A 12,098-nucleotide genomic window follows, 5' to 3' on the forward strand; every position below is an offset into this window, starting at 1 on the left:
TTTTTGAATTGGGATTGAACAGATTACCTGCCGCCACCCTAGTCTTTGTAGGCTCTACACCTTTCCCTCTCTGTGCAATACATCTGTCTTAGGTGGTTATTCATTTAACTAAATTTGAAATCTTTTCTTACAAGTTTTTATTGACTGAGGTGGCAGGAAAGGACTAATTTCCAGACAGGCACGGACTTGCTCCATTGTTTAAGAGAAGGATGAATATTTAGAAGATTTCAAGTAGCTGCACAGTGCATCCAGCTGCTCTGCATTTGTAAGGACATTTTTCTTTGTTATAGCTGGCTTCATCTGTCTTACAATTTACGTGAAGTGAACAAACTGTATCGAGCCTGTAGGCCTTGTTTAAACAGCAGTCAGAGATTTATGATGTATATTATTGAGACCAACGTAGCATGTGTATTGCTGTTAGGTGAAATTTACTTCAAGCTTTCTGTGAGCCGTGATTAGTGCAAGATTTATGTGAAGCGTGTGTTGAGCAAGGCAGGGCTTCACATCTCGGGGTGTTTGTGCATGTTACCAGGATTGCGTCCCCCAGAGACAATTCCTGACTCTTCAGCTCTATTCGTTGCAGATACTATCAGGAACTACTTGGGACTGAGAAAGGTGCTGGTTATACTCCACATACAAAAGTGTCAGACAAACCCTTTTGCCAGCTGCTGTTTTGTCTTCTCCCTCCTTTGCTTTAGGTGCCAAGATGCAACAAGAGTGCAAAAGCCCCGTGGTGGCTCAGGGGAACAAATCTCGCTGTCCTGGAGCACCCGAGCGAGTGGCTTGCCCTAGTAACACTGGTGGTCTGTGTCCCTGGGTCACCGCCTGTGCGCGGAGCCACGTGAGTGCAGGTCACAGTCATAGCATCTTCCAAGTCCTGCCCTCCCCGTCTGCCTCCACTGAGCATCTGCAGTCTGGGTGCGAAACCTTGCACGGACAGCTGTAACGTTTGCCTGCCACGCTGCACCTGCGATAATGGGGCACGACTCTGAAGGCCTGTGCCATGCACAGATAACCCTGGTGTCCCGGGCAGCTGGGGACCCGGCGCGGTGCTGCAAGGAAATAGGTTTGTGGGTCTGTCTTTGAAGTGACCAAGAGAACCAGTTCTCCCCCCAGGGGCAGTGGGAGCAGCTGTGCGAACTCGACAGGCGCTTACTGGTTTTGTGGTGCCTTGGGGATGGCAGCAGCGGGGACTGGGCACTGTTGAGCTGCCATCCCTCACCGGCTCAGCACCATCAGGGGGTGCAGCAATGACCCTTTCTTCCTGGCACCCTGATCTGCCTGGCACAGGAGGAAGACCTCTTGCCTCTGGGCTTAGACGCAGCTGAGACATCGCTCTTCTGGGAGGTTTTACAGCACCCCGTGGGAATCCTGCTTCCCCTGCCTGCCTTCTCTTCACGTTGCATATTTATCCCTTTGTCCCATTACTTTCGTCCCATAGTGGTGAACTCTGAGAAAATACCACACTGCTCACAGCATAATTGCAAAACATCAAGAATTTATTAATTTCCAAGTAGCATAGAGTCTAAAGTTAGGAGCTGTCTTAATTTTAAATCAAGCAAATCTATATACATGTTTTCAGACATCTGTATAAATTATGCAACCAAAGTCAGGGAGATTTTCTCCTCCTGTTTACACACAATATTTCCAGAAGCACTCGGAAAGATTCCCACGTTTCTTGTACTGCTTCCTGTCCTTGGTCAAGAAGCGTCCCAGCAAAGCAATTCGAGGATGATTTTCATAGGAAGTCTGAAGTCAAACAGATCAGAGAGGTTACTGGTGCATGGGGAACATTCCCAGTGGGAAAGCGCATGCTTTGCTGCCCCAGCCCAGCACCCAGCCTGACTGGGGGAAGGAGAGGTGGCTGCCCGGTGTGCCATCTGGTTTAGGTGATGCACTAAAACCAGTCCCTGTCTTCTGCCTTTGTATTTAATTCAGCAGACATGAACAGGAATGATGCTCTCCATTTATCTAATCATTCATAACAAATCTGGTAATAACTCTGTAGCCCGGGGCGGGGGGGGGGGGAATGGCACGCAGCTCATACTGGTTAATGTACTGGCGTGGCCTGGGGAAGCTGGAAATTGGCCTTTATTTAGAAAGCTGCTTTTCTGGGCTAGAAAGCAGGGGATCTATAGTGAAATGCTCTGGATTACTTGTTCTCTTTTTATTTTCTTCTTTCTGTATTTTTTTTTTCTTTTCCCTTCCCTGCTTATCTAACTGCTAAGTGATTCCAGCCTCCAGAACGCTGCAGCATACTCGAGTCTATACTGCTTATGAAATCTGTGAATCTTAAGTGATGTCTTGGTAACAATTGAGTGTATTTTAAAATGGGGAAGTCTTATTTTTCTTGTTTCAGTGACAGATGATCATTCACTTACCTCTTTAATGTTTTGCCTTGGGTTGTAGCTGCTGGGGCTAAGACCTGGTAGAGGGGAGACAGGATGAAATGTTTTACCATTTAGAAATTGTGAACCTACACAAGCCGTTCTTGTGTGCCATGGTGCTAGAGTGGGCAGAAGCCTTGGACTGAAATGTTCAGAGGACCAGACAGAAAACGCTTTTGCTACAGCGCTGCGGTTCTTGCAGCACGCAGTTCCAGCAGGACATGGGGCTGCAGGCGCAAGGTGTGCTGTCCTCTTCAGCAGGCATCTGTCATGTAGCCCCCCAAACCATATATTGCTATTGATTCTGTACTTTCTGCAAGTCCTGATGTTTTTTAAGAGACTGTGCTATTCTGTTTTGCCTGCTAGCTCCTTCTAGGCCAGTCTTTGCCTTGCCCCCGTTTTGCTAAACTAATTTGGAGACTTCTCCAGCGAGTACTGAGCTGCAGGCTTGGCTGCTCAGCGGGTTCCCCCAAGGTCCCAGGTGACAAAATGACAGTTGTCTGTTGCCTACACATCATGCTGCTGCGTTTCAGTAAATGCCCAGGAGCTGGGGCATGGCACCTGTGGAAGCTGGACATACAAACCATGGGCACCCTCCCGTAAACTGCTGTGACAAATCCTCACCTGCCTTGCTGTCTTCAGGCAGCGCACCCAGGAGCTCTGGCAGAAACTGCAGCAGGGAAGGGCTCCCTAGGCTGCCTGACCGCTCCAGATTTAATCTCGAATCTTCATCGGCTGCAAATGGAAGATGACAGAGACAGGCACACGGTAAGACTCTTTTGCTTTGTATCCTGGTTTCAATCCATCTCAGAGGATTTCTGATCAGGTCTTTTGGCCCCACCTGTTGAAGATTATCATGACATCACTGGTCATCCCTCCTCATTTAACGAATATAGTAGGGGATGGCTGGTTGGTTGGTGGTTGGGTTTTTTTCCTCCCAAAGCTTTGGGGAGAGATACCTTCCTGATGTTAATCTCTGATTCTCATTTCTCTGGCAGATCCATCTTTAAGAAATTTTTTTGACGAACAGCAGCCCCTCCCATTGCTTGGGAAACTCACAACCTAATCCTCCTGGTACCCAGCTGTAGGCAACCCAGACTTGCGTGCAGGTTTTTCATTTTTTTTAGTCCATTTCTTTATCAACTACTTCCTATGCTGGAGCTTTTCTATGAATAAAGACAGAACTTCTTGCTCAAGGCCTATTAACCTGCTCATTTTCCCAAGTATTAAATGCAATAAAATGGGGTGAAGGGCAGGAATAAGTGTAGGAAATCTTAACCCACATTTTGGCAGCTAGGCTTCTCAGTGCATTTCAATCATCTCTCTCATTTACTGTGCATACCAGTACAGATGATAGTACTTTTTCTGAAACAACAGACTGCTGATACCTGATGGAATGAATTTGTATGTACATAGAGAATTTAGAATTCTGTAATTAGCCTGTGCCCCAAGGCAGATTACCAACAGGAGCCCTTAGCGATGTTATACTTGAGGTAAATAAGGCTTTTGTAATCTGAGCAGTAAATTTCTTCCTTGTTAATATATAGCAGACATTCAAAATTGTGGGCAACAAGAGGGTGGTGCTATTATCAAACTCCAGCTATGTAGATGAATATCACTTTGTAGTTGCACTTTTAGATGATACTGTGGAGTTGTAGTTGTTCTTACCTGCAGGGATGGGTGAAACTGTATAGTGCCTCAATAGGGAATAGATAAGAAAACATAAATGGCTGAAAATAATCCCCCAACGTTTCAAAAACTTGGACCAAGTTCAAGAACTTGAAGACCTTGGACATCCATATTGTTAGCTTGTTCACTGTACCAAAGGACAGTGGGGATTTTGGTGTGAGACTCTGAATAACAGCACTATAACTTCCCTATGCTTTGTGGAGATGGTTTGTACCTCTAGCCTTGTATTATTTTTTGATTCAAAGCAGTGTTAACAGGTAAATTTGCTTTAAGGTTTTAAAAAAACAACTTTAAAAAAAAAAAAAACCAAAAAACAAACCCCAAAGAAAACCCTCTTTAATACAGAGTTCTATCTTACCCAGCCTCAAGATTCTTTATATTAGCAAGGAAGATTTAATAAGCTTAATGGATGTCTTCAAACAAATGCAGTAATTGTTAGAGCCAGCTTGTTCAACCTGTGCTGTGATAGATGTTATCCGTACTGAGTCATGGTTGCCTGTAAATGCGAGTTACACGGTGGAAGGCTTGAGAAGATGCTGCTGGCTGAGTCCAAGATTTTCAAAGCAAACGAGGGACTACCGATACCTATGAGCCAGAGCAACAGCCGTTGCACCTGCAAAGCATGTAAGAACAGCCGCTTTTTAATAGCCTGATGCAATAACTTTGGGTTTGATTTGCCTGTTCTTTCAGAGCTCATTTCAGAAACTCTTCCAGCACAGGTCAGGTCTGATGACGGTAACCTTCCAGGCTCTGCCGTGCGTTGTTACTGAGCCGTTTCAGTCTTGACTGACAGTATAATTTCAAACTTTAAGGACAGCTTTCTCAAGCAAAGATTTATTCTCTCACTGGACTGGATGGAATCTGCATTAGTACAAACAAACAGTACGCTCAGTACGGTGCTATTTTTGTAGTGGGAGACAGACGCGCCTGTTCTTGATCTAAGCAGGACTGTGTGCATCTTTGCAGTAGGTTTCCCCCTTCACTTGAACTTCAGTTAAAAGTAGCTCATTTTAAAGTGTAGCAAGACAAGGGACCGTATAGCCAAGTTTCTCTAAATTACCCAGTGCCTGCTAATGCTGCTTCAAAGCCAGACGCTGTACATGCCAGCTCGCTTGCAGTGCTAGAAGGCACAGATACCTTTGTCTCCTGCATCTCCAAGCGGCAGGAAGAACTGTTTAGGGCACCCAACCTCCCCATTTTACAAGGCTAGCACCCACTGATGATGTCACTGGTGCTGCCGGTATCCTGAAGACATTCCTGCTTTTTCTACAGCTGCTCAGCACAGATAAAGGCCCTTCAGAAAGCATACCTGCTGCTCTTCTGGTTTGTCTGCTCCAGCCCCTGCTATGACCATTAAAATCAAAGGACTCTTACCTGAGAGCTGATAAGACATCTCACTGGCGTCGATGACGGGGAGAGACGAGAGAGGCCAGGAGAAGCTGATAATAATGAGACAGCAGAATACCAGCTTATGCATCGTTGCTGTGTTGGATATATTTCGTCTTTGTCTACCCCTGTAACTCAGAACTCCTGTCTGTTGCCTCTGCTTCCAGTTTCACCCGTTATATAGCCGCTCATGACCTCATAAATATCATCATGTTCTCTACCCCCTTCAAAAAAAAAAAAAAAATCCAATGAATTTATTGCCCATTGATTCTAAATGGAAACCACTTTGCATTGATGTAATTTTTCAAGGTAACAGTTCATAGACAATAAATTTACTGTCTTATAGCTTGGTGTACAAAATGGGTATTATATCAAACCAAGCACAGTAAAGTTTATAAATCTGGCATTAAAAAAAAAAGTAACTTCCAGTTATAAATCATGAGTTAACAAAAGGGTCAGACATTGGTTGAAATGACCAGGGCAATAAGACAGCTGATTTATGAGCCTTAGCAGGCTTGACGCAAAGCATCTGATATGAAATGCACTTTTTTTTTTTTCCCCTTTTCTGAGATGGATGGATGTGTTGTCTTGTATTTGGGGTTCTTGTGCCAGAAAAAGTAAAAGAGAAGGGGAGTTAAAACATCTAGTTAATTTACAAAGAGAATGTAAGGGGAGTATTTAAATTATTTTTAATTTTTTTTCTCCCCCTGTAGCATTTCACATCTATTTATTTGAGAAGACTTCATCCAATGTTGCCCTAGAGAATTGTCTTGGCAGAGAAAGTTCAGCTTCCATCTGGAGACTTGCTTGGTACATATAAACTACTTTGGCTGATACTAAACACAGGTCCCGCGCTAGACTGGGAGACCCTTTTCCATTTCACTTATCTTCTCTTTCCATCAGTTGGAACTAACTACTTAATTCCGTGTGTGCTAGCTAAGTTTTTTCCCTGATTGCCTTTTGCTTTTATTTAATGCTAACGTCGTAGTTGCCATACGTAATCTCTTAACTATAGTCTTTATTTCCCTCCATCTAGTGTATTTTGCCTTTTCTATTCACAATTTCATTTTTCGTGTCAAAGAGCAAGGACTGGCTGCCCTGGTCCCTCAGCTGATGTTACTGAAGCTCTTTCCCTGTGCTGAATTGCATGATAATTGTCAGTTGCAAAAGGATTGAACTTACCTGCTTCCTTTTTCCTTTATTAATATGTCCTGTTGAAGATTAATTTTTCTATTACAAATTCTGTGGCTCCTAGACATTTCAAATTAGCTACATCGATCATATAGTAAGAGCTGTATTTCTGCTCCAGGTCTGATTCGGAGAACGTGCCCCACATGTGCATGGTTAACAGGTTGTCCAGAAAAGCTGTGGACTCGGTGAATCGGGAAATGGCTGAGGTCGGAAGGCACCTCTGGAAATCATGCTCTAACCCCCACTGCTCAGAGCAGGGTCTGCCGGAGCAGTTTGTCCAGGAGTGTGTCCAGTCAGGTTTGAACAGCTTCAAGGAAGGAATGGGGCAGAATTGCAAAACAAAGCTTGACAAGGCCCTGAGCATCCCCGTGTGGGTTCTAATGCTTTGAGTGCGGGGGTGGGGAGGGGGAGAGGCGACCTTCAAAGGCCGGCCAGCCTAAGCTTTTCCATCGTCCTGTGTGCACAGAGAGGTCTGGTATTGACTTATAGAAGACGTGCTGCAGGTATCAAAAACTGGACTTCTCTTTGCTGAAGTGAGTGGATATGACAAAAGAATTTCTCTACAGAATTAGCCTAATACATTTTGGACACCCCTTTCCCTGTGCTTCCCTACGAAAGCAGTAAGAAACAAGAGAGGAATTCTCTCTCCTCATCTGAGTCATGCAACTCTCCGTTCCAAAACTGCAGACAGTAATTAGGTCTGATTTGATGCATGATCTCACTGTTGGTGCTGGATGCTCTGTACAAATGCTTCTCCTTCAGTGAGCTATCAATGACAATGGCATTAGCAATATTCACTCTGAGCATCCTCCAAGGAAAGCTAATGAAGCACTCTTCACAAGCAGCTTATGTCCTTTGTCTTCTCTCAAGGAAGACTCAGCCTCTTAGAGCCATCGTGAAGTGCGTCATGTGGAGGCTGGGCAGCGTGCCCGCAGCTTATTGCCTTTACTCAGATTTGCAGTTGTCACTTTAGACACTCTTCCCTCTACCAAAATGTCAAAGGCATTTTCCTCAGGGGACAGTGCACACGTCATCGTGCAAAGCAAAGCAACAGCTCATCCTAAACAAAGGTACACAACCCTGAATGCATGGGTGAGGGAGGTAAATGGGAATTGCACTTTGAAAACTTGGAAATCGATTTGCAAGAAACTCTTATTTTTTGGCAAAACTACTGTTTTGTGGGGAAACTTTTTAAAGTTGTTATTTATGCTAATAGACTTTCTTTCAAGTGCTTCAGTTTAAAATAACAGGGCAGCAGTAGTTCAGATAAATTACTGAGCAAACTCTAAATAATAAGTATACATTACCCTATCATAAAAGATTATCCTTCATTATCAGAAGAAACAGCTATTCTTGGTTTAAAGTGATGGCTTATGAAGAATAAGTTGTTAATGAAGTCAAGAAAACTTAAAAAAAAAAAAAAAAACAAACAAAAAAAGCAACACAATAAACCCAACCAAATCCACCCCCAAAATTATCCCCCATCTAAGTAAAATAATGGGGATGAGATCTAATGTCATGCAACAGTTCTTTCCCCTGATTTGAAGTGCTTTGTGATAAGTAAGCATGAGTTGTTATTTTAGTCAAGTATTGTGACAGTTGGCAAAAGCAGGAATTTCAGAGAAGACATGTTTTAGCAGTGGTATTTGTATAAGGGACTTATTTCTTCCTAGGACATGACTTTTGGTGTAACTTTTTGGCTTGAATTTTGTTTGCCTGAAGAGAGGCATGTGGTGGAGCATTTTTGTATTTATCCTGTAATTGCAGATGAGCTGCTTCTCACACACATGTCCAGCTCTTCCTTGAATTTTACTAGACTTTTTGACTGAACGTCTTGTTTCAATGAGTTATACATGTTGGCTGGTGTGGGAGAAAGAATATTTGTGTGTTATTTACTACTCTGCTAGGCTCTAGCATATAGTTTAGGGGTTTGGCGGTTTTTGCTTTGCTGTCTCTGCTGGTTTAGCAGGTATCTGTCCTCATTAACACCTAAGAAGTTAACATAAAATTTCTCATTTTAGCTAATTATTCAGCTCCATAACGTGATTATTACATCTATTTTGCATACTGAATTAGCTGCCTTGTGAGGTCATACGTGCATTTCCCTGCCGCGAGCTTGCATTGCCTTGTGCATACTCTGCATTTCAGAGCATACTGAAAACAGCCTGTTTGGACACTTGGTGAATCAAAGGGAAAAAAAAACAACTGGAGCCGGGCACCTGCTGTAAACCTCCATACTCTCTGCCCACTGTGTGCAAGCTGTAACAGAGCACGAGTGGCGTGCGTTCTGCCTAGCCAAGCTGCACTCTGTGACATCTTTGGGTACGCACGGTAATACTTTGATCTTCTGAATTGATCGCACAGTTTTGTAAGATCTCCAAGAGGTTCTGACCTAGGTTTTCTCATTCTGTGGTGGGCTGAAGGTGCATAGGGAGTGCCTGTGCTGAACTGAACAAACGAAGGTGGTGGGTCCGTAGGCCTTTCTGAAGATATTTTAATTTGCTACAGAATTGGCAAGTGGTCTTAAAAAGTCTCTAGTACAGGATCACAGCTGCCAAAACATTTCTCTTCTGTAGCATAGTTTCCACCAGTTTTGGGGAAAAAAATAGTCTTGATTTTTGGCCCTGCTGGGCTGGCACACTGTAGTCTGGGTATATTCTCCAAGTGAAGCTTGACAAACTGGTCCTTAACTCCCCTGTCCTCTCTGTGCTGGTGTGACTTCACACTGTTTGACATGAAGGAAAGTTAAGTCTGGCATGACTGGAGCTTGGAAATACAGCGCCGATATCTTATGGGAGTCGGATTCTGGATAATGGAGGCACAAACAGAGGAGTAGAAACCAGATCTTGAAATAAGAGTTCTTCCACCAAAAGTGTAATGGAACTAACTATGCAATTACGTTTATTTTTAAAACTGAAAATAGGAGAGCAGACAGTGTAGGGAAAGAGAGGACTGCTTCTGCAGCAAGAATGGAACTTTCTTTTTACCTTTCTCCTGCTCTCTGAAGGTATATCCAAATAATCTGTTCAGCCCTAATAAGAAATTATGGTTTGGACAAAAGCAGAATAAAAACTTCTTTATCTCATTTGCCTGGGCAGCGCACTGCACAGAAAGCAGCCACAGGCTGCGAGCCGGCGGCTGTCCGTACCTGCACCCTCGCCTACCCAGTCCCAGCCACCGGGCAAGCTGGAGCCTTGGGCTCGTTTCCTTCGGAGGTGAGTGTCTGCCTCTTGGAAACAATAACAAAAGTTTCCAATCCAGGCTTCTTTCTTGCAGCGCAGTCTGCTGTGGGGCATTTTCAAGGCAAAGTGCTGGGTTTGGAGAGACCTTCCAATAATCCAAAGCAGTCCAAATCAGCTCTGATCCTAGAGACAGCACAGGCATCCTTTCCTTCCTGTGGTGGGGGTGTGAAGGGAGAAAAACGGTTGAGGAAGAACTGGGGCAGGTGAATGCATTGTCCTATTTGGCTTTCTGATTTGGGTTAGGGTAACTTTTGGGTGGCTGTACTATTTCATTGCTCTCCAGTGTGCTTCGGCCAGTAACGGGTCCCTCCTTTTCCAGACTTGGTTACAAAGGAGGGACCTGTCTCTGCACTGGCTGGCTGTGTCCCCAGGGGGCCAGGGAGCCACCTGGGGGCTCCTGCCCCGGAGGTGGCATTAAGGACCCTCCTGCAAGGGGCCGGGGTGCCCATGGGCCAGCGCATCCCCTCCAGTGGGCAGCGGGTGTGGGCTGGCACCCTGCAAAAGGTAACTGCACCAGGGGAAAGCGACCCTGTGCTGTTGGGTTCTGGTTGGGTTGGGGTTTTTTTTCCATTTTTCTCTTCTGAAAGAGATTTTATTTCTCTTCCCTTCTTGCATAGATACACACTCCTCAGCTAAAGAACTCTTACCTTTTCTTTGATGAATGATTAAATAAGGTCAAGTGTCTGTCACTTGGGAGGAAGGATCCATACAATGTATTCCCGAGACATTAGTTTTTCTTGAGTGACTTCACTGATAGGAGTCGGCATAGCTGCTGGTATTGGAACTGCATGGGAAGCCGGTCTACTGAAGAGCACCACATCAGTTGTGTAGAACAAAGCAGAGCAGGCAGTCAGGTCAGCACAGAGTCTTCACTCTTGAATGGCTCTTGCATGAAGGGTAGCATGATCTGCTCTGCTTTGTCATTTACTATGACCATTTTTTTCCTTCTCCTAATGCCTTTACTGTCTTGGCATTTCTAGAAGCTGTCAAGGCTTGTTCTCACGTTAAGAAGCCTGGAAGACCCGCCTTCGCTATACCACAACTAAAGCATTCTGTGCAGAATCTTGACCTTCACGGGGCTCCTACGTAGCAGCCCCTTTGACAGCCCTTTCTCACCCCCTGTTCCGTTCGGGCACTCGCTGACCTCTCGCCTCCCCACCGGGGCACGGCTGCGCTGCCTGCGGTGCTCCGCCTGCCCCGGCTGCTGCGGGGAGCGGGGCGGGGGGCGCGGGGAGGTGCCGCCGGGGTCGGTCCGTGCCTCGGGCCAGGACCATGGACAGGGACCGCAGGGTGGCACTGGGGTGCGGCGTGGCTGCCGGTTGTATTTGTTAACGAACACACCCAATAAAGCGGGGGTTTTGGTGTTTAAAAAACAAAAACAAAAACAAAAACAAACAAAAAAAACCCCCAAAAACCCCAAACAAAACCACAAAACTAATTGTCTTCTAGTTTGGTGAGAAAACGGACGTTCTCTGCAGACAGAGCTGCTGCGTTTGGCACTGCTCTCTGTTCGCCTCCATCCCTGAGCACCCAGCTTGTTCGCATCGCTGCCTCCCTGCAGCTCCCCGTCAGCCCTGGTCCCTACTGGTCCATCTTCCCAGGGTGTCCGACAGCATCTCTAGGGATGAGCTTAGCAGCGGGATGTAGTTCCTCTGTTGGTTCTCAGGATGCTCAGCTTGGATGATTCCCATCAGCTACAGTCCTTTGTAACTGAAAACATCATGTAGCATGTCAATAGCTTTTTTCTGAACATGTTTAAACAACCTGTAATAAAACAAATAGTACTTTTCATATATTTTGTAGTAACATTATTTGGAAACTGGTTTTAATTTGTATAGGCATTGAAACAGAATCCTTGTGCATTGTAGAGCTAAAGAGCATGAAGGAATAGCCCTGTGCCCTGAGGACAAAAAAAACCCAAACACTATAGGTTGATGTATATCATGACATTGCGAGGGCCATATGAAACTGCCGGATCGTTTTTTCTACTACTGTCCATCACCATACTATCTCAGCACAGATCATATAATTTTTCTTTTAGTATGGTTTAATTAAATCAATTTCTGTCTGTCTGCCACAGCAAAAGCACAGGCTGGAGGCTTTGAACAGGGCATGATGATGCCTACGTGGTCTAGGGAATCTATTAGGGAGCAACACTTGCTGGGATAGTTTGGGGCATTGTTTTGGAGAAAAGGAATCAAAT

At 44.9% G+C, this 12,098-nt stretch overlaps 1 protein-coding gene across 1 annotated transcript; it reads right to left on the reverse strand.

The window, feature by feature from the left end:
* Positions 1 to 1,515: 1,515 nt before the first annotated feature.
* Positions 1,516 to 5,598, reverse strand: UTS2 (urotensin 2). Its single transcript, XM_040585461.1, has 4 exons — positions 5,451 to 5,598; positions 3,012 to 3,122; positions 2,382 to 2,425; positions 1,516 to 1,749 (listed from the first exon to the last, which is right to left on the reverse strand). The coding sequence occupies exons 1-4, from the start codon at positions 5,551 to 5,553 to the stop codon at positions 1,633 to 1,635; spliced, it is 375 nt and encodes a 124-aa protein (XP_040441395.1). The 5' UTR covers positions 5,554 to 5,598; the 3' UTR covers positions 1,516 to 1,632.
* Between the last annotated feature and the right edge of the window lie 6,500 nt (positions 5,599 to 12,098).

This window comes from Falco naumanni, chromosome 3 (assembly GCF_017639655.2).
Source record: "Falco naumanni isolate bFalNau1 chromosome 3, bFalNau1.pat, whole genome shotgun sequence".
Lineage (NCBI taxonomy): Eukaryota > Metazoa > Chordata > Aves > Falconiformes > Falconidae > Falco > Falco naumanni.

What these genes read in the sequence shown, in the direction of transcription:
- UTS2 (XM_040585461.1), bottom strand. Translation starts at nt 5,553, where the DNA reads ATGCATAAGCTGGTATTCTGCTGTCTCATTATTATCAGCTTCTCCTGG. An exon ending in GCCTGAAGACAGCAAGGCAG is followed by an intron (nt 2,426 to 3,011) that starts GTGAGGATTTGT and finishes CCCCTCTACCAG; the next exon opens with GTCTTAGCCCCAGCAGCTAC. An exon ending in CAAGGCAAAACATTAAAGAG is followed by an intron (nt 1,750 to 2,381) that starts GTAAGTGAATGA and finishes GTTTGACTTCAG; the next exon opens with ACTTCCTATGAAAATCATCC.